Genomic DNA, 22,293 nt, shown 5'->3' with positions numbered 1-22,293 from the left:
TAATAATTTCATTACTAGTTTACTCACTATACATAAATGGATTATGCCACCTGTATTTTGATCTCACATTTACTGTAAGAAAACAGAGATAATTAAATCACTTCAGGTCATCCATTTGGCATTCAGATCTTTATTTAAGCAAACATGAGCTGTTAAAATATGAAGGCACACAGTACTTAAAGGCTGGCTATTATCTAACTATTACTACTGGCTATGAGGAATTTAAGTACTGCTGTTAATCAAGATGACAGTAATTTTAGCTACCTTACTGTTGATATTTATTCTAAGCATAGCATCTGACGTTTATGTTTATTGTTCATTTATAAAATGCTAATCTAGTTCTCAAACAAATGAGGTGAAAAGTGTTAACCTCTCACTTAAATTTGATTTTAAGTGAGAGGTTAACTATAATAACTGAAAAGTACTTTTTATACTTGAATAAAGTTACTCAGACATTTGGCAGTACTGGTAAGTTTATATAGTGATGTTTAATACTGTGCAAAAATCTTGAGTCACCCACCACGTCTTTATATTTTGCTTGGAAAAGGCTTTCCACAAGATTCAGGAGTATGTTTATGGGAATTTTTGACTATTCTTCTAGAAGCTGCAGGCAAGAACTATCCCAAGTATTTCATTTGTAATGACCATGAAGAATACAATATGGATGTTGTGGCAAATAGTCTCAATGAATTCTTTGTAACTGCTGGACCAAATTTAGCAAGAACAATCACTGATCCTGGGAAAGCACAGGAAAAACCCGATACACTGATTGACAGAAATCCATATTCTATGTTTCTCACAGCCGTTGATGAAAATGAAGTTCTTGAAATTGTCAAAAAATGTAAAAATCACAAATCTTTGGATTGTAATGATATTGATATGATAGTGGTTAAAAGAGTCATTGAGGCTATTATAAAACCATTTACATACATCTGTAATTTATCATTTCAAACTGGTCGATTTCCAGACAGAATGAAAATAGCAAAAGTTATACCTCTATACAAATCTGGAAACAAACACCATTTCACAAACTACAGGCCTGTCTCTTTACTACCTCAATTCTCAAAAGTTCTTGAAAAACTGTTTAAAAACAGACTGGAAAAATTTATAGATAAACATAAACTACTCACTGAGAGTCAGTACGGATTCAGATCAAGCAGATCAACATCATCGGCACTATTAGATTCAATAGAATACATCACAAATTCCATAGACAAAAAGCAATATGTGGCTGGGTTATTCATAGACTTGACAAAGGCATTTGACACTATAGATCATGATATATTAATAAGAAAACTGGAACGTTATGGTGTCAGAGGGGTAGTTTTAGATTGGGTCCGGAGTTATTTAAGTGACAGAAAGCAGTTTGTGAAAATAAATGGTGGTTGCTCCTTATGTATGGACATTGCTTGTGGTGTACCCCAAGGGTCAGTTTTGGGTCCAAAATTCTTCAACTTGTACATTAACGACATCTGTAAAGTGTCCAAAGTATTAAAAATGGTTCTCTTTGCTGACGATACAAACATTTTTTGCTCTGGTGATGATCTGCAGAATTTATTGGAGGATATGACTAATGAAATAAGTAAAGTGAAGTTCTGGCTTGATAAAAACAAATTATCATTAAATTTGAATAAATCTAAACTGATGTTATTTGGAAATAGTAGTTTAAATACAAATGCAAAGATTCAAATAAATGGTGTTGATATTGAAAGAGTCAGTGAAAATAAATTTCTGGGGGTAATAATAGATGAAAAACTTAACTGGAGAGCTCACGTAAGATATATTCATTCCAAAGTATCACGAAGCATTGCAGTACTAAACAAGGCAAAACAGGTATTCGACAGAACATCACTTCATATTCTCTACTGTTCACTGGTTTCACCATACTTAAGCTATTGTGCAGAGGTCTGGGGCAATAACTATAAAACCACATTACATTCACTTTTTACTCTTCAAAAAAAAGCAATTCGAATCATCCACAATGCAGGTTATAGGGAACATACAAACTCACTATTTTTGCAGTCTGAAATATTGAAAATTGACGATATAGTGAAATTCCAAACAGCACAAATTCTATTCAAAGCAAAAAATAAAGAACTGCCAGGTAATATTCAGAGTATGTTTTTTTTGAAAGAAGGAAGTTATAATTTAAGGGGTTTTTGTAACTTGAAAACAATGAAGGTACGTACTACAAGAAAAGGCTTTTGTGTTTCTGTTCATGGAGTGAAACTATGGAACAAACTGAATATGGAATTAAAGCAATGTCCAAACATAAAACTGTTCAAAAAGAGTTATAAAAATATGATCTTCTCGAACTATAAAGAAAAGGAAAATATTTAAATTAAGTGAATGTCTCTATTTAAAAACAAACAAACAAACAAAAAATTCATGATGTGATATTATAGTATATAGTATATCAGAAATCTGTTCACTATTTTTATTACAAATTATATCAGTAAGGAAGCTGACTAAATATTCACTGATAATTTATGGCAAAGGGGTGGGATTAAATAAGTGTATACTTCTTCCCACTCCCTTTCAACATGTAAATTAATCAGAATGGTTTTTTGTATGTAATTTGTATAGTATTTTTTTTCTCTCTTATTTCTTTTCTAAATGTACTTGTATATTGTTCACATGTTGAAATAAATTACCAATCAATCAATCAATCAATCAATCAATCAATCAAGCACAATGACCAAGCACAATGCAATTATTCAGATCATGTGGTGAACTCAAACACTGATGTTGGACAATAAGGCCTAACTCGTAATCTCTGCTTTAATTCATCCCAGAGGTGTTCTTTTGGGTTGGACTCTGTGCAGGCCAGTCAAGTTCTTCCACACCAAGCTCCCTTATACATGTCTTTGTGGACCTTGCTTTGTGCACATGTGCAGTCGTGTTGGAACATCCCCAAAACCGTTCCCACAAAGTTCCACAAACATGAAATTGTCCAAAAATGTCTTGGTATGCTGAAACATTACGAGTTCCTTTAACTAGAACTAAAGGACTGAGCCAAACTCCTGAAAAACAACCCATAATCCCACTCTGCATTGTGCTTGGTGATGCAAGGCTCAGATGCAGCTGCTTGGTCATGCAAACCCATTCCATGAAGCTCTCTACACACTTCTCTTGAGCTAATCGGAAGGCCACATGAAGTTTGGAGGTCTGTAGCGATTGACTCTGCAGAAAGCTGGCAACCCCTGGGCACTATGCACCTCAGCATCCACTGACCCCGCTCTGTGATGTTACGTGGCCTTCTACTTCATGGCTGAGTTGCTGTCATTCCCAGTCACTGTCACTTTGTTATAATACCACTAACAGTTGACTGTGGAATATTTAGTAGCGAGGACTGGACTTGTTGCAGAGGTGGCATCCTATCACAATACCATGTTGGAATTCACTGACCTCCTGAGAGCGTCCCATTCTTTCACAAATGTTTGTAGAAGCAGTCTGCATGCCTAGGTGTTTGATTCTATACACCTGTGGCCATGGAAGTGATTTGAACAGCTGAATTCAATGATTTGGATGGGTGAGTGAATACTTTTGGCAATATAGAGTACAACACTGCATTTCCTACCCCTATTTTTAAGACGGAGACTACAGGCACGAAAATGTAACAGATGCACAAACACTGCTAAGAAAATCTGCCAACTGAGCTCTCACTGTTTATGCAAGATGACAAATTAAATCCACAAATCTTTTTTTTTTCTAAATACTTGGACGACAAATGAACCCAGAAGCCTGGAATAAAAAAAAAGCAAAACAACTCACTAATTAGACAGCAGTCATTACTCAAACTTGGACTGTTCGCATCAGTAGCATTGTTTTCTTTAGCATCAACAGAAATGATTCACACTGCCGACACACCAGAGAAAGTGGCAGTCACTGTGATGCACACCAGCTCCGTTAATGATTATATAAAAGCCTGCGTTCACGCAAACACACACACAAACGCTTAAAACACAGAGGGCTTTTATATGCACCAATTTTTTTTCTCAGTGCATCTGACACACAGAAAACTGACTGCTAACTTGAGGAAGCACCCTCCTCATCTCTCTCGTCTGGGCTACAGATCAGGCCTCTGAGGAATTTATATGGTAAAACGTCTAAGCACAGACAACCTACAGGTTTCTATGGAGACGTCACGAGTCTCACAGTGGATCACTTCCGCCAAAAGGACACGCAAACATTCATTCATCTCTGAAATAAGAGGCTGAATGCGGCTCTCCGACAGCCACTATTAATATCTAGATGCGCCGTGTTGTCGTCATCTTGTTACTCTGGCATCAATAAAGCAGAAATACCACCCAGACTTTACTTTTTAAAGCAAACATATGTGCTACAATATCACCCAAGAAACAATATATTCTCACTGAGATTTAAGAAAAAACTGAAAATTTAGAGAAAAAAATGATTCATTTCATCAGCAAAGCACGATGAGTCTGCTTGAAGGCAACAGCATGAGTGATAAAGGATCTTTTGAGTATTCCAATTAACTCCTCCAAGAGCAGAGAAAGGAAATAAGAGGGAGAGAGAAAGCTCCTTGCATTAAAATCTCCATCCTACATTATTCATAATCACTAAGTCTAATGCTGAATGAAGGGAGCGCACAATGAAAAAAATAATTACTGTTATTCATGTTAATCTACGGCACATGGAGCTGCAGTTCTCTTATAAAGAGGTCCAGCTGAATCACGATTCCATTATGTGAATTACAGCTTAATACCGAATGAAAAGAGTGATCAGCTGTAAAAATGGCAGAGAATGTGATGCCACCATAAAGGTCAATATAACCAAAAGACAGCCCAAAACAGTTCCAAGGTACTCTAACCACAGGGTGGCTTTTCTAAAACGTCTTTCTGATGACGGCACCTTTACGAGGACGCTGTGGGATTTTGAAGCGCTGATTGTACAGTGTCAATATTCAGCCTTGACATGAAATAATTTTACACGACGTATCATTCGAGGTCGAGACACGACAGCTTTAGAGGAAGCAGGGCCCTCCATTCACATAACATGGTCCAGTTTGTGCAGATTTGCCTCAACTGCCATACTAAACAGCATGAAGTACTGTAGTTCAGTTTGATTATAAGCAGTGTAGCAGCAGTGCACCTCAGCAAAGCCAGGTAATCCTATCCTATCGATTTAAAAGTGTCACTAGGGCTACTTTCAAAAAAAGAAAGGAAGATTTGGGATGTTGTGCAAAATGTAAATAAAAACAGAATGCACATTTCCAAATGTCATGAACTGACATTTTTTTCACAGAAGAACATGGAAAACATCAAATCTTTAAACTGAGACATTTTACTATTTCATATGTAATATTTGCTCATTTTGAATTGTTGTCTCTCTCCGGGTACTCCGGCCTCCTCCCACAATCCAAACACAGGCAGTTAATGGGGTTAGGTGAACTGGTGATTCAAAATTGCCCATAGGTGTGAATGTGAGTTGACTGGTTTTTTGTTTCTCTGTGTTAGCCCTGCGACAGACTGACAACCTGTCCAGGATGTAAACCACCTCTCGCCCTATGGCCGCTGGGACAGCCGCCAGCCTCCCCGTGACTCTGAATTGGCTAAACAGAAGAAAATGGATGGATGGATGTTGTCCCATTCTTGAATGACATAGCATTCTAACTGCTCAGCTGTCCTGGGCCTTCTTTGTTATATTTTTCCTTTCATGATGCATCAAATGTCTTCAAGTGGTTAAAGGTCAGGATTGTATGGAGTGCAGGAAGCAATGCTGCTGTAACAGCTGCTATGTGTGGTTTAGCATTGTCTCGGTGAAATGTGGATGGCCTTGCCTGGAAAAAAAAAAGTCATCTGGATGGAGGCATATATTCCTTTAATAAGTCACTTTTATACACCTTTCAGCATTGATGGTGCATTTTCCAGATATGCAAACTGCCAATTTCAGAAGCGCTAATGCACCCACATACCATCAGAGACGCAGGCTTTTGAACTGAGAGCTGAAAATAAATCGGATGGTCCATAAAGATTTTTACATTTTGACTTCTCTGACCACAGAAGAGTTTTCCAGTTTGCCTTAGTCTGTTTTTTTATGAGCTTTGTCCCAGAGAAGATGGCAGCATTATTATGGATTATGCTTATATACGACTTCTTCTTTGCGTCACAGAGCTGTAACCTGCATTTGTGGATGGCACGGTGAACTGTGCTCACAGACAGTGATTTCTGTAAGTGTTCCTGAGCCCCTGCAGTGACTTCCACAACAGAAATGTTCTGTTGTGGTGGTTAATGTGGTGCTGCCAGACAGCCAGAAAATCACGTGCATCCAATATTGCTTTTCATCATTGTCCCTTGCACACAGAGAGTTCTCCAGATTTTCCGATCTGTTGATGATTTTATGTATCGTATACGATGGGATATAAAGAGTCTTCACAATGTTACATTGAGGAAAATTATTCTGAAAGTTTTCCACAATTTCTTTTTGAAGATTCATGAGCTTTACCGCTCTAAAATGCTCTTTTTATATCCAATCATCTTCCTGACCTGCTGTCAGTCAAACTAATTAGTTGCAATTACCACTTACGTTTCCAGCTTTTCGTTGCCCCTGTAAAATTTTTATTTTATATTTTTTCATGAGAAAGTTTTTTTTTTTTTGTAAATATAACATAGATATCTTTTCTATGTTCTACTGAAAATAATCAGATTTGCAGGTCATTACATTTTACACAGCATCCTAACTTTTTTTGGAATTGAGATGCTAGTTTTTAATGAAACAATCTCAGAAATATTAGTTTCTAATACAATAATAATATCTGATGTTTTCCCTGCATTTGTCCCTGCAAAATGAATGCATCAGCCCTGGATTAGTGCTGTAGCCACTCCATAATCTGCTTTGTATCTAGTAGCTGCTCACTACTGAGTCAGAGTCTCCGTCTTGCAACGTCTGTGAAGAACTGGTTCTTGTACAAATCCCTGAGACCAGGAGTATACGCACAAGCAATCAACACAACATGATGAAATTCACAGACCTCCACTGTGTTTGCTGCACAAACAGTTAAAGTGAAAAATCTCTATAAACAGTCAATCTCTCAGTCTATTCAGTTTGACTACCTGCAAAAGTTCTCACTTTGATTCATTTGCTTTTTTTGTCCTCAAAATGTAATTAAGCCAAGGCCAAAGCTCTATTTAGCAATTTCAAAGAAAGTACTCCGGATGTGCATAAATATTTACTAGATTCTTCCCTTGACCGCGCTCTACCTCTCCACCTAGTTTTATGAAATTCCGCTTGGTAGTTTTTGTGCAATCTCGTTTATAGACAGGAGGAACTCAAGACCCAACAGTAAAAAATTAAACAGGAAACTAAATGACACAGCTCTTCAGTTTCTCTCCCTCTCTCTATTGCCCCTTCTCTCCTTTAGCAAACACAGGTGTGTATTTCTGTTTGTGTGCATGTGCACGTGCACACGTGATTTTCAAGAAGGCGGAGGGAGCAGCACGATCAGAGCGAAATGCAGCCAGACAGAGTGGGGCTCTGTATCAAAGCTGAGGCAAATAAGATTTCTTATTTAAAACAATTTTGCACCAGAAGGCAATTCAGCTGTCACAGACATCCTGCGCTCTCTGGATAATGGCCCACATCCAGGTATATTTGAGCAGACTGATGGCACAAAACCAGCTGGGCAAGGAGAGTGTGAGAACACACAGCATAGAGTCACCATATGGCACGGCCCACACTGAGTAATAAAAACCATAAACTGATGTGAAAATGGCACAGACAACAACAACAACGTCTATCTTTCCTTTCAGGGACTGAAGAAGTAGATACAGCTTTTTCAAAAATGTTATCAACAGATTTAATAGATGTAGCAAAAAAAGAAAAACCCTAAAAACCTCTGAATAAGTTTCCACTATCTCTGATTTTGGCCACTCTTCAGCTGAAAAATGTTGAAGGATGTCTCAATTTAGCTTTTATTAGACTCCTCTAAAGCCATCAGTTTCTCCTGATTGAGACATTCCTTAGTGGATTTCTATTGGGACCAGAATCTTTATCCTGCTGAAAGCTCCATTTCTGGCTCAGGTTCAGTTTTTGGATAGACTGACCCAGAACTCTGTGATATGACGCTGAATTCATAGTTGACTAAATGACTGTAGGCTGCATGAAACAAACCCAAACTATAACATTTCCATTTCCAATCAAAGTTGGAATGAGGACCTTCTCCTAAAAGATGTTTTTGTTGTGAACCAAACATATCTGCTGGGTACTTGGGCTTCCTCCCTCCATCCAGAAACAAGCATGTTGGGTTAACTGGTGATTCTAAATGGCTTTTGGCTGTGATCTAGATAAAGTGCTTTAAGTGGTTTGAATGGTGGGTGAAACTAGAAAAGCGCTACATAAGTACAACACATTACATTATTGATATTGTGGCCAAACAAACGTATGTGTATATATTTCCGTTCCTAATGATCTGGTCTTTGGTTGCTTTGTAAAACAGTAGCTTAGCTTTGATGCTATTTTTGGACAGCAAAGGCTTTTCCTGACAAAATTCCACACAGGCTACATTTCTGATTGCTCTGATTGTAGATATATGGAGTTTGACACCAGGCTCTGAAAGACTGTCAGCACGTCATGCAAAGACATTTTGGGTTTCTGAGGCTTCTTTTTGCATCTAATGTCCTGCCTGTGGGCTAAATTTGCTGGAGGGCAAAGTGAAATGTTTAACATCTAATAGTTTTCCTTGCAAATAATTCAGATATCTTTTTAAATCACTTGCCACACTCTTAGACATTCATCGGCACAGAGAACCTCAGATGTCAAAGATTTTAAAAGGACCTCCTTTACAAGCTTCCGATCACTGCCAGGATCAGTGATGCTTTTTTAATTATGAAAATGTTTTAAAGAATGTAAATTGTATGTGTCATTTGTTTGCCCATCAGCTCAGTGTGTATCCTGATCGAATATGGTAAAAAAAAAGAAAGTAACACTTTCCACTCTTCTTTTTTCTTTTCAGATTCTTACATCATTAAAAATGCTGATCTTCATTAAAAAGCTGTCTGAGAATAAAGTCGCTGCTACGCTAACAAAGAGCCCCAGTGAAAGAATCTTTGAGAGGCCTTATGCACACAGAGAGCATATTTAATCATGGGAAGGGTCTGCTCTCCACAGATAAACACTGGAGAAGCAGAGGAAAACAAATCAGGCCACCGCCTCTACACTCTTCCTTTCACAACATTCAGGATGTGATGATTTAAAGGAATAAAGCCCAGTAGAGCATGAGGTAATTAGAGAGGAAAGTTAAAAAAAACATAAACACTTTTATCAAATGAAGGTTGAAAATGTCTCCATGCAACAATCAAACAGCTGTTACTGTCCCTCTTCATCTGAATATTCTTTTAGAGACCAAAACCAACAAGACTCGGAGGGTTTGGGTTATATTAGAAAGGCGTGGATGACACTGAGAAAACCTACCCTGTACAAACAAAGGGCAACAAAAACGCTTAACTGTAAAGTATACACCACTACAGGACAATGGAAACACAATAAGGTAACACACAGCAGTCTGCTAACAGACATGCACCTGTCATCTATCTCCAATACACTGGATGTGCTTTCGTTTTAGATTTCAGCTGTCAGAATGTTATCGCTCTACTGTGAATATTTCAACGTGTCTCTGTTATGATAAATCAACTTCCTGTTGGGGAGTTTTAGTTTCCTGCCAGTCCCATGTTTGGGTGGACGCAATTACGACCCCAGAAGCTTGCTGCTGATTTAAATAAGGTTGCTATGTGTGAAAGAAAGGGTGTTATTACTTTAAGGAAGCTGCTGAGATTTAATACATGTTTTAAAAAAAGGAGCAAAGTGGGGGAAAAAATGGTGCCACTCTTGTTTACCTTCAGCATCTATATGAAAGGAGGCTCTTCACAAAGGCACGGCCCATCAGTTTGGACATCTCACAACATGTTCACTTCCATCATGCTTCCACCATCAAGGCAAAGGTTTAGCCAACATGCCAATAGATACTATCTATTTTCAACCATTCCCCTCCATGACTGGTGACATGTAGGACATTTGGCTCTCGGACTTTAGAATTTCACCTGCAGTTTACTTTAATACTTACTGAGCTGAATGTAGTGTGCCTGCTTATCTTCAAGACTGTATAGGGGAGTGTTGGCGGCACAATCACCTCGACCGTTCATCATAATCTAATGAAACTCTATAACCTTACTAAGGCATTCATTTTGTGGAACAAAGGGCTTAACACTATGAACCATAAAAACATTAGCTAATCTAATAACACCTTCCTCCAAACAGATGCTCCTGCAGGTCGAGCTTTGCATCCCCGCACCAGCCTCATTAACACAGGCTTTATGTAACAGTCTAAACAGTCATTATCATGTCAGTGACATGTATGGAAGCTTTCATATACACAAAACTCATTACACACACACACACACACACACACACACACACACACACACACAGTTTGAGTCTAGAATCACCAAATGGTTTGGCAGAAGGCTGATGGTTTGCTGTGCCATAAACACAACAAACACTGGCTAAAGACAATCTGCTTCCTTCGTGCTGCTTCTCCACCCAAATAATTAGTGAGGTGCAGCACTACATCATTCATGCTGAGAACAGACCTTAACAAATTAACCAACCATAAACTGTTACTGGACTTTAATAACTATTATTAGTATTCTACTTTTTCTCCCTTACTATCAGCTTGTTTCCTGGTGTTTTTCTGGCTGAGGTACAGATGAGCACCACAGGCACACATCTGTAATCATCACCAGGAAACAGCTGACACGGTGCCAGCCAGTGTTTGTTAGGGATCACCTGGCAAGCCTCTTCGAGCACAGGCTGAACTGCAGAGCTTCATACGAACCAACATGTTTGTTTTTCCGACTCGATAACTGCTGAGCTGAAAACACCCACCTCCTTTTTGACGGTGCGCAGCAGCCGCTGACGGGTCTCTGCCTCTGAAACACAAATAAAATAAACCAAACAGCGCATCTTTACTTTCTGACACGACTCAACTTTCTCCGCGTTCCCAAACAGAGCCAAATGTTACTTAAATAAATTTAAATTAAAATGTTCTTTTGCTCCCACCTGCCATGATTGTTGCCATGGATCCTGTCTCCTGTCTGAACGCAGCACCCTCCCATCAGCTGCTTGTACAATGTGGATCACGACTCCACCTCCTCCGAGCACACGCCTCTTAAAGACACGCTGCGCTCCCTCCGGGAACGGGTCAGAACCAGGGGAGAGAAATAAATGTTCACCGAAAGACAGCTTTCTAGCCTTAAAATCGGAGTGGACTATATTATTTACGGATACAACCCGTATGGATACAACGTATTACAAACGCTCTTTAGTTACAAGAAATCTTAGCGACAATCTGACTCAAGGATAGTAAAAATAATTTGGTTTAACTGAGATTTTGGATGAAATCTATTACTGAAATTAAAACATGACTAAAACACATCAGAGCTTCGTTTTTGCGTAAATTTATCAGATGGGGAAATCTTTTGTCCTTACGCCATCTTGTGGTCAAAATGTAGAAGAACGGTTAAATTAAGATGCCAAACAAAACAAAACTAAAATTAAATTAAATTCTGGGTAAAATTATTATATAAAAATCAGTTATTAACATAATAAACAAATAAAAAAATAAAATTCATTGATTAACCGTAACTACTAAAATAATAAGTAAATAACTAACTAAATTAATGAATAAAATAAAAACAAAAGGCGCAAAAGAGAATAAAAAGAAATAAAATAAAATATATATGAAGATCCATTCTTCCCCTCATCTGTTCTACTGTAACACTCTACTGCATGTCAAACCAGATATGACTCTTCATTATTTTTCTGTAAAATTTAAAATAAAAAAAGCTTGAAAAACCGCGTCATTCTGCAACAGAAAATCCCCACAAAGAGTTATAACTCACACTGTCCAGAAGATGGCGACTGTGTAATATATATTTATACCCAGTGATTAGAAGAAAAATAACCAGCAGGTCCACGTGGATCACCATTTTTCACCTTTTATTTAAATTTTGCACTTACTTTATTTTTTTCTCATAGCATCCAACTCAGAACACATTAGAGAAACCTGCAATGTGAGTTGGAGAACCACAGTAGACTTGAGTGAACTATAGAGTGGGAGATCTTAAGGCCATGAGTCCAGCCACGCCTGGAGGACTGAGCTGTCAGGTGAATCAGGTGGTGAAAGGATGGAGTGATAACACAAGATGACAGACTGAGGGGACTGAGGGGTGCAGGGTTGGGCCCCTTTCTCCCCCCACGTTGTTTTTCCTCACAAGCATCCTCTTTAACCCAGGATTCCCCGGCTGGGGTGACTCACACCTTTAGTTAATGTGAGGTAATAGGATGTCGTGTTAAGTGTCATAACAGGACTTCTGCCTGAGTAAACGGCACAGCACACCAAACTCCTCACCAGCTATCCTCTGCCTAATTAGCAATGTTTGTCTTTAGACCACAGCTCAACGCACACAAACATCAACACTCCACATTTATTTGCAGCCTTTTAGCGTAATGCTGTTCTGTATAGGAAGAAAAATGTATTTAAAAAAATGGACAGGTTCCTATGAATCACAACAAGGTGCAAGTGGACAGATCAAATAACAAATAACAGGGGTTGCAGTAAAACTTGATTTAAATACATTTTGATATAAATATACAAAACAGATGAAAAAGGTTAAATTTAGGGACTTTGTTATTTTCTAAATGACAACAACTCAAAGGATTTTTAAACCACACCAACACCAGCTTTAGAAATAACAATGCTGTGTCATACAGGCCTCTTTGCCTGTCAGCAGAGCCTCTGGCAGAAGCCAACATGCACATGTCGATGCGTGATTAGAGTCGACGTGCTCTAACAGACACCAGGGCATGTGAGGGAGGCTCCTGTCAGTCTGATGCTCTTCTGCACATGTATGCCAATGCAGATTGACAGGTTTGTATGTCTGAGAAGGCCAGTAATGTATGGTTTGTTGCTATGTTATTGGCCCTCAGGGGCCCCTACACCTCGGCTGGATAACCACAGCCTTTCCCTCCCAGCTTTTCTCCATCCTAGCTCTGACAATAATATTATCACTTGTATTATAACTTTCTCTGCCTCTCCCTCTCTGTCTATTACCCGGAGAGGTGCTAACTTGAAGGGGAAATAATCTATATTCTTCTTTGCTTCTCCTTTGATGTCCATTTAGCAGGAAAGGGCCAAAACAACAGTTATTAAACAATCCTTCTGCACAGCACGTTGCCCCAGCTTCAGGTGGGGAAGCTGGGCAGTAAACCATGTGACACCAGGCCAGACAGTGCGGCTGCAACTTGGTTCTTAAGTGACAATTTTATGATATTACTGGATGTCTCCTGTCCTATCCTGTGTCATATCCATTTCCCAAAGTAACTTCATTTGATGCACTCTCTCCGCTCACAGACCTACATGACCATGGCTCTCTGACTATCCAGTTAGTAGCCTTTTCAAACTACTCAGTGCTAAAAGCGGTAGATTTGATTACAAATTCATTTTATTAGGTTTCCCTAATCAGTGCAGTTAAGCTACTGTGATTCTATTTTGCTGTCTTCACCAAACTATATGATGCCACAGGACCAGCAAACCAAGATGGTCCAAGGTGCCGTTTATGGCTTTCTGTATTAAATCTGTGGAAGTTCAAACTGACCGATTGCACACTAGTTAAAATTACTGTTACACTGTGTCAGAAGCCTGTTGTTTGATTTAATCTTTCACTCATGTTTCAGGTATAAGATGTTGAAATCAATTTTCCTTGGCCTTTTTTTGCAAAAATAAAGACACTGATATCCCCAGAAAATGAGGATCATAATGTACCAATTCATCCAAATTCAGTCTTTATATTCTAAAGTTTGAGTTTCAGGCGGCAACAAATTCTAATTCATATTGATAAAAAGAGAAAATATGAGGTTGCAGAGTTTTGAATTTCGATGGTGTGACGTGCAAGAGATGACTTACACAGCGAAACTTCAACATTCACTTTACTGCACATCATGATGCGTTCAGGGGAAAGGAGTTTAAAAAAAAATGTGAGTAAAGCTGCAATCCCATCAGTCTTTGCTGCTGGTGAAATTCAACCGTGTTCAAAAACAGGCCTCTCGCCTTTAAAGTGAGTTATCGCATTGATCAACTCTAGCATCGTCGCTTTAGAGTCTGTAAATCATCCTGGACGTTTTAGTTGAAAGACGGTTAAAAAGTGAGGGTATGATTTCTACTGACAGGTATCCCCAAGTGTAGCACCAACAACTCCTCCCACTCGACCCTGTCATCATCACAGGAGAAGCATCCTCCTCTCTGAGGAGCTGTTCCTCTGCCTGACTTTTCACAGTCCGGTGCCCCGACAGGACTCAGCGGTCATGGCCGGCAGTCTGACCCACCACAGCTCCCCGAACCCCGGCTATAGCACCAACAACGCGGTCCCGGTGCCGGTCATCACGCAGACGGAGTCCCGAGACAAATGGAGCAAAAAGATGGATTTTCTCCTGTCTGTGATTGGCTTTGCTGTGGACCTTGGGAATGTTTGGAGGTTTCCGTACATATGTTATCAAAACGGTGGCGGTAAGTAGGCTAAAGATAAGATAAGATAAGATAAGATAAGATAAGATAAGATAAGATAAGATAAGATAAGATAACTCTTTATTGTCATTGCACAGTCATACATAGTACAGTAGTACAATGAAATTGGAAAAACTGTCCTACGTCGGCACTACATATAAAGGTATACTTTATAAAGGTTTAAAAGCAGGTCGATCTATAAGTTAGGATGTGCGGACTTTGTTTGTAAAACTTGTTCTGTCCTCAAATGATTTTGATCTCACAGTTTCTGCTCGAAAAAGATGACAGCAGAAACTGTCCATGGTGCTGAAGAGAGCATCCATCCGTTAGAAACTCAATTAAAAAGTCTTTGAAATGCATTTGGTCTTTGTTTATAATTTCAAAAAATAAAAGAGCTTAACAAGTTCATATTAAGATAAGATTTTTAGGTCAGGGGACAAAAACGAGGAAAAGAATCACAGGACTATGTGGACAATTCTTTCTTTGCCTGCTCTAACAAGTGGGTCAGTTTCACTTAAATCATGCAGATTCACTCTTTAAGCTGGGATGGGAACCAAAATCAGGTTTAAGTTAGTGTTTTTGTCATTTACAAATGTCCTCAGATGTCATCTCTCCATGCAGGTGCTTTCCTTATTCCCTACATTTTGATGGCCATCTTTGGTGGTGTTCCGCTCTTCTACATGGAGCTGGCACTGGGACAGTTTCACAGAACTGGAGCCATATCAATATGGAAACACATCTGTCCCATTTTCAAAGGTGAGGCCTGAGCTGCTCGACAGATCATGTGCGGACAAAACACATTTTTTATTTGCAGCTACAAAGCTCTTTTCATTTCCTGGTGTGTTTCAGGTATAGGATACGCCATCTGCATCATCGCTCTGTATGTGTCCTTCTACTACAACACCATCATCGCCTGGGCCCTCTTCTACTTCTATTCCTCGTTCTCCAGCATCCTGCCTTGGACTAACTGCGACAATGTGTGGAACACCCCCGACTGCACCAACTATTTTGGCATGGACAACATCACCTGGACAAATGCCTCCAGGTCTCCGGCAGAGGAATTTTACACGTAAGTGCATGTAAGTGTGAGTAGCAAAAACCACATAGGTACACGGCTGTGCGGGAATCCTTGACACAGTCAAGCTGGTGGTTTTGTTTGGGAAATATGATCTTGTTGCTGAAAACGTGATGTTCCATGTTTTGTTTCAACAGGAGGAATGTTCTTGAGATCCACAAGTCATCTGGGCTGAGAGATGTTGGTGGGGTTCGCTGGCAGCTGATGCTTTGCCTTTTTCTCATTTTCACCATAGTGTACTTCAGCCTGTGGAAGGGCGTGAAGACTTCAGGGAAGGTAGTTTTTTGCTGTCGCTTTACTGCCACAACAATGGATGTTCTTTGCTTGAATCACAGATTTTATCTTAGATTTCTGGTTCTCTTACACCTTTGTTTCCAACTCTGATATATCGCCTTCCTCTGCACCAGGTAGTGTGGGTGACCGCCACATTGCCCTATATTGTGCTTTTTATCCTGCTCATTCGAGGCGCCACTCTGCCAGGAGCCTGGAGAGGTGTGGTGTTTTATCTCAAACCACAGTGGGGAAAGCTGCTGGAGACCAGTGTGAGTTGAAGCTGGGGGACCAGCTGGTTTGTTATAAATTATATAATTATTTAAAGTTAAAAACAAACAAACAAATGCTGTTAATTTAAACGATCCATAAAACCCTTGTTCTACGAGAATACGTTTTCAGTTACCTGTAGTCTCATTTGACATGTGTAAAAATTAAGTAAATAAAAGAATAATTTATTTTCACCGATGTGAGAAGAATCAATGCAGCCACTTTTTAGAGCAGCATTTTATCTATAGCAGGGTCATTTTTTTGCTAATATGAAAAAAGTGCTTATAACCTCTTAGAACTTTCACACTTAGCAGGTCCTGGTGAAATGACTCAAATAAGTTGATATTCTTGATAATTTTAACCAACACTGAGGAGAAATCCCAATGCATATTTAACTTGTTAAAATGATGACACTCAGACATGCAGCACAGCTGGATCTTCCAAATATTCATTTAATTCTACCCACTAGTCCCCTGAGAATCAGCCTGTATTTCTTTTCTATCTATCGCGCCTTCTCATCTTCCTTCTTAGCTCGCTGCTGTTGTTTGCAAAACATGTGTGAGTGCTTTGGTTAGAAGAGAATATGGATGAGATGAAATGAGATGCATAAATAAGCCACAGAGCAGGATAATAAGATGCATAATTGGTTTAGATTTTCTGCCATTAACAAAAGCCTCCCTTTCTGTCTCCCTCCCCGATATCCAACGCTGTCCTCTTCTTTTTAATGCCGAATGCGAGCTGCTCTTCAGATCTCCCTGCATACAGCTGTGTACCCACTGTACCACTGACACAACCAATCTCTGCTTGGCAAAATAAAATAAAATAAAAAAAAAAACAAGAAAAATTAGATGGTGTTTAATCAGTGACAATTTATTTTAATACTCTTAAATACCATAATAATCTACAGCATCCCAGAGCATTTTTGCCTCTGTGTTTTGTAGGTGTGGGTGGACGCTGCTGCTCAGATATTCTTTTCTCTGGGCCCAGGGTTCGGGGTCCTCTTGGCTCTTTCAAGCTACAACTCTTTCACAAACAACTGCTATCGGTAAGATCCCTCAGTGCCTGCTGACATATGAGACACTGAGTTATTGTCTGAAACTGTGGTTGTGGCTTAAATAGTAAAGACTGATGCTCTGGGTGAAATGCTGAAACCATTGCACGAGTGAAAACACATCTCCTTTTGAGCGTTGTGTTTGATTTTAACGGCAAGCTTTGGAAACATTATCCCCGTAACGCCTAGTGTGTCACATTTGATACACTATTTGATACTATTTGAGTTTTTGAGACTTCTGCGCCGACGGTGTGATTTTCTTTTACCTCAGAAAAAAATGTGATAAATTGCACGATACAATTTTAAGCAATAAATTTCCAAAATAAAAAAATAAACCAATTTTTTAAAAAGCTGAACATAGTGTGATACAAATTAAAACTCAAATATGTTTTTTGTATTTTAATTTCTCTTTTGTTTAACAAGAAAAAGTTAAAATGATTGGGAAAGAAATGTTTGAGAAAATATGTCATGTAAGATGCATACAATACAATGTATATACGTTTCCATAATCTCTTGATAAACAAATAAAAAAATAAAATAAAAAAAACTCAAATATGCAAATTCTAGTTTTAATTTCTCCATGTGTAATTAATGTATTCTTTATTATCTGTTAATTGTAAGTTATTTATTCTATACTTTATAAGCAAACAGTATCTTGTCGGCTTGTTGGGTGTGTGTGAGCTAAGTGTCTCAGAAAAAGTTTTAAGAAATTTGTAAAGAAAACCAGGCGAAATGCTGAAAATGTCATTTCTGCCTCCGTCTGCAAACAGACCTGTTGTTTAAGAAAGTGTTTTTCTATAAGTAAGTTCAATGACTGCGCTGCTTCCTCCTCGGCAGCGACGCCATCGTGACCAGCTTGGTAAACTGTCTGACCAGCTTTGTGTCGGGCTTCGTCATCTTTACGGTGCTGGGCTACATGGCAGAGATGAGGCAAGTGGAGGTTGAGGATGTAGCCAGAGACAAAGGTCAGCAGGCAAAACAGTAAAACATTGTTTTAAATAAAATGTATTGTAACTATTATAATTACAGATACTCACTCCCATCTGTTCATGTTCATTTCTGTGCTTTTAAGGACCGAGCCTACTCTTCATCACCTACCCAGAGGCCATTGCAAACATGATGGGCTCGACCTTTTTCGCGATCATCTTTTTTATGATGATGATCACACTGGGACTGGACAGCACGGTACGAGATGAGAAACCTAGAAGTATTCAGTGCATGATGATTACTACCACAGATTCAAATTCATAAATTCAGTCCAATATTTCTTATTTCATGAACTTCAAACATCCTTACACTTCTCTACATGTTTCTAATGATAACAGCTGTCTCTGTGTGCTTCAGTTTGGAGGGCTGGAGGCGATCATCACTGCTGTGTTGGATGAATATCCAGATCAGTTCTATCACAGACGGGAACTTTTTGTTCTGTGCTTGGTGGTTGTCTGTTTTTTAGGCTCTCTGAGCACCCTTACCAATGTAAGTTACTCGTGTTTTATATCCTCATCAAACCTGAGAGAGCAAAAAGCATCGCCTCAATATTTTAAAACAATTACCTTCAATTATAATTAATGCTCTGGATACATTGTAGCAAATTGGAGTAGTGCTATCTACTGTCTGCTGCTCAAATGAGGGGAAATGAGTGCTGACTGATGATCAATGATTGTAAAATCTTACTGGCAGGGTGGTGCCTACGTGGTGAAGCTGCTGGAGGAGTTTGGAGTTGGAAGCTCAATTATTGCAGTGGGTTTCCTTGAGGCTATTGCAGTTTCCTGGTTCTATGGTAAAAAAAAAAAAAAAAAAGGAAAAAAAAGAAGAAATCTATTGACTAGTTTTCTGTTTCTTTTATCACCAGTATAAATTGGTGACCTATAAGGGATTGTATTATTTTTGCTGATTTCAGGAATCCATCGATTTAGCAATGACGTTCAGGCTATGCTTGGGAAAGCCCCGGGACTGTTCTGGAAAGTGTGCTGGGTTGCTATCAGTCCTGCGTTTCTGGGGGTGAGAGATACTCTGAACACCCAAAGGTTCAGTCGTAACGTCAGCGGTTATGCTGTATAAAAACGACAAGATCTTTTAGTTATCTTCACTCATTGTAAATACTTTAACACATAGTTCTTTGGGTCAAATGAGCATCATCCAGTTAAGCCACTCAGAGATCAGTGAGCTGTAGCAGACAAGGATATGAGAGAAAGCTCATTGCAGGATCAAAAGACAGCTTCAGCAGTGGCCTTTAAAGTTGAAGAGAGCAGACAGTTCAGTGCCCCCTCTGTAGATTAAATTCTTCTCTTTGTGAAGTAGCTTCCTTAAATATTTTCTAGCATGCACACAGACATATGCTGTTTGATACCCTAATCTCTTATTTGCATCCACCTATAAGGTTGTTGTCCTGATGACATTTTAGAATTAGAAATCTACACCAATAAGACTTCTTTTACATATTTTTAAATAATGGACTCAGTACAGGTCATATATTAACATATATGGAAATGCTGCGTATCCCATATCTTCTCAGTATATCATTGTGAGCTCCCTGCTGAAAGCACCACCCCTCGCACTGTTTGATTACAAGTACCCGGACTGGAGCATCATAGTCGGGTACATCGTTGGCTTATCATCCTTCATTTGGGTCCCAATCTACATGGTCTACAAGCTGGTGTGGACCCCTGGTTCCCTCAAACAGGTCGGTGGATGCGTGCAAAGTCCTGAAACTGTTTCTGATGCATTTTCTTCTAATCTAACCTCTGCTTCGTTTGCACGCATCCCTTGTTTTCCACAGAGATTGGCCGTGTGTCTGAGGCCCGAGAGGACAATACCAGACATCCACGCTGAGAACCTCAACATGGCCACTGTACCATAGAGAGATAAACATCTCTGTGTGCTTTTAGATTGCCATTAAAACCACAGTTGTAGGTTTGTTTATGGCTGAACCTAAACATGATCTAACATTATGACTGATTACCAGTTAATGGTGTTGAACTCTCACTGCGTATGTACACTCTGTATAAAGGTAAATGCTGCTAAATTTTTAATTTTGAGAGGATTTGAGATACTCATATCTCTGCCCTATGTGTGTGTGTGTGTTTGTGTGAGAGAGAGAAACAGAAACGATAGAGAGAGAGCGATTCAGACCTGCGTCACCAGGATAGTTTAGAGTTTTCTCGTTTTGCTTTCTTGTGGTTGTACAAGTTAAGTGGTAAAATCTGTGGTCTCTTTTCATCTTATAAAGATAGATGATGCCAAGGAACATGGGAATATTTGCATGGGAACATTTCTATATTTTATGTACAGTGTTGCTTTACATGCTCAGCTTTACTAACAGTGGGATCATCAGTGTTGCAGTTGTAGCAGCAGTGAGGCTATCATAGTTAATCTCGGTTGAGTGAGTCATTTCGTGTTATTTACAACCAAAACCTGAGGTAAATAACAAAAGAGTGTATTACAGTGTATTTGATGTATTTTGTATTTAGACAGTAGGTCTGTAATACAGTGCTTGCATAGGATTTTAAAGGCAGCAGCTTGAAGAAGTAAAAGTTGAAAAAGTTGTTTTTTTCCCTACTAGTGTTTGCAGTGGAGGTAAGTGAGACTCTCAGACAAAGACCGTGTTAAAAGTGTAATCTTCTTATCATAACTGTGAGTGTATGTTTCACAGTTAAAGTAGACACTACTACAATATGTAAAAGAATCTCATGATTATTTTAAATGAGACTGTTGAATATTTTCTGGTCTTTGTCTGATAGCTTCATTTAACTCCAGATAGCCTGTCTTGCCTTAATATGAATACATGCTATACTGTATTTGCAAAACTTGGAAAGGTTGTATTGATATCTATGGATTCTGTGCCTCTCCAGACAATATTTCCACTTTCTAATTTGAGACTGTTCAAATGTTTGTTTGCTTGTTTGTTTGTGTTTTGCATATAAATAGTAGCTCTGTTTTAGTGTTACCTTATCTGAAATGCTTTATCCTTTATTTACAATTAGGGAACGATGTGATGCCCGAGGTTGATGATTGTTCTGTGCTTTCTGTTCTCTTCGGTGTGGTTTCTGTAGACATGTGTGTGTAAATGAATTATAGCATCGTTTGTACTCCTTTTCAATAGAACAGATTAAATGTGACAAAAGGAAGAAAAACAGTGCATAAGATTTTTAAATTCCACTATTTATATCAAACACCCTGTGCTTTTCCTGAACTGTAATTTCCACATGATGATCTTCGTGTCTTTGTAATGGCTGTTGGCTGTCATTGTTCACCTCTATTAGATATTCTAATTAACAAGCTAATTTGCAACATCCACAATCCATCCACATACGGGCGAATAGAGCAGCTTAAACCTTCTGATCTCCTCAGGCCCTCACACTGACACAGACACACACACATGTACAATTTCCGCTAACGCTACCCTTCAGAGTTTTATCTGAGCACGGCTCCATCACGTCAAGGCTGACAGGTATGAAAATATACGAGAGTGGGAAGTGGTTTTGAAACATTTGATTCCCCAATGAGCTGCTGGGTGATGGACGTGCAGATCAAAGCCCTTTTGTGTCAGTGACTGCTATTGAAGTAGAGAACAGGCAAGCACAGGAGACACATAAAAGAGGCAACGCTAAATAGGTGGTTCTCTCCTGCTTGATATGGACAGCTTTAGAAACAGTATACATGGAAAGAATTACTGCATGAACACACTGTTAAACCCTCCAGTTAATGCTAATAATTCTAACAAGGGGTGAATAATAGAAATAAAGGAATAACATTCATTCATCACATGTGCAGGCAGTTAGACTTGACTGTACTCTTCTCTGACTTGTTGGTGTCCATTGTACATGGCTGTAGTTTCTAGTTGCTGATTTAACCAGTGGTGACACAAAATACATCTGACAGTTGTAAGAGATTCAACAACAAAGGGACTGATACTGGGTATTATGCTTTTCTACCACCGATTAGCATAAGCATTTTAAGCTAGCTTCTTTAGCCTACAGGTAGGCTAAAGAAGCTAAGGACTAAACCACCAACCTCCTGACTAGTAGGCAACACGTGTTATCTCCTGAG

The 22,293-nt window shown here is 39.0% G+C and overlaps 2 protein-coding genes across 5 annotated transcripts in view; one reads left to right on the top strand and one right to left on the bottom strand.

Moving 5' to 3' along the window:
* The window catches only part of sgsm1a (small G protein signaling modulator 1a), a 36,901-nt gene extending 25,713 nt beyond the window's left edge, over positions 1 to 11,188 (bottom strand). For 3 of the 4 annotated variants that reach the window (XM_086314269.1, XM_086314270.1, XM_086314271.1), the window contains exons 1-2: positions 11,077 to 11,187; positions 10,903 to 10,946 (exon numbers count right to left, since the gene is read on the bottom strand). In XM_086314269.1, the coding sequence (XP_086170395.1) occupies positions 10,903 to 10,946; positions 11,077 to 11,095 (63 nt within the window). In that variant the 5' untranslated portion in view covers positions 11,096 to 11,187. Of the gene's footprint in view, positions 1 to 10,902; positions 10,947 to 11,076 lie in introns of all 4 variants that reach the window. The other variant, XM_086314268.1, reaches the window with a different exon arrangement.
* Positions 11,189 to 14,291: 3,103 nt separating this feature from the next.
* Positions 14,292 to 21,330, top strand: slc6a4b (solute carrier family 6 member 4b). The gene is made up of 13 exons (XM_086314272.1): positions 14,292 to 14,581; positions 15,200 to 15,334; positions 15,428 to 15,647; positions 15,791 to 15,929; positions 16,061 to 16,195; positions 17,135 to 17,238; positions 18,082 to 18,209; positions 18,317 to 18,429; positions 18,589 to 18,720; positions 18,925 to 19,024; positions 19,145 to 19,245; positions 19,760 to 19,927; positions 20,024 to 21,330. Exons 1-13 carry the CDS (start codon positions 14,380 to 14,382, stop codon positions 20,102 to 20,104), a joined length of 1,758 nt encoding a protein of 585 aa, XP_086170398.1. The 5' UTR covers positions 14,292 to 14,379; the 3' UTR covers positions 20,105 to 21,330.
* The last annotated feature ends 963 nt before the right edge of the window (positions 21,331 to 22,293 follow it).

Source organism: Aulonocara sp. 'chitande type north' Nkhata Bay, linkage group LG12 (genome assembly GCF_057382095.1).
Source record: "Aulonocara sp. 'chitande type north' Nkhata Bay isolate Kocher_YH1m ecotype deep benthic linkage group LG12, A_spYH_male_GT1.1, whole genome shotgun sequence".
In the NCBI taxonomy this organism is placed as follows: Eukaryota; Metazoa; Chordata; class Actinopteri; order Cichliformes; family Cichlidae; genus Aulonocara; species Aulonocara sp. 'chitande type north' Nkhata Bay.
The sequence above is the reverse complement of the archived record's forward strand: the minus strand, read 5'-3'. Positions and strand labels throughout refer to the sequence as shown.

Bases quoted from the DNA above. Each gene is read 5' to 3' on its own strand.
- slc6a4b (XM_086314272.1), top strand. From the start codon at position 14,380: ATGGCCGGCAGTCTGACCCACCACAGCTCCCCGAACCCCGGCTATAGC. The intron at 18,430-18,588 runs GTACGAGATGAG...TGTGTGCTTCAG, and splicing joins CACTGGGACTGGACAGCACG to TTTGGAGGGCTGGAGGCGAT. The intron at 18,721-18,924 runs GTAAGTTACTCG...TCTTACTGGCAG, and splicing joins CTCTGAGCACCCTTACCAAT to GGTGGTGCCTACGTGGTGAA.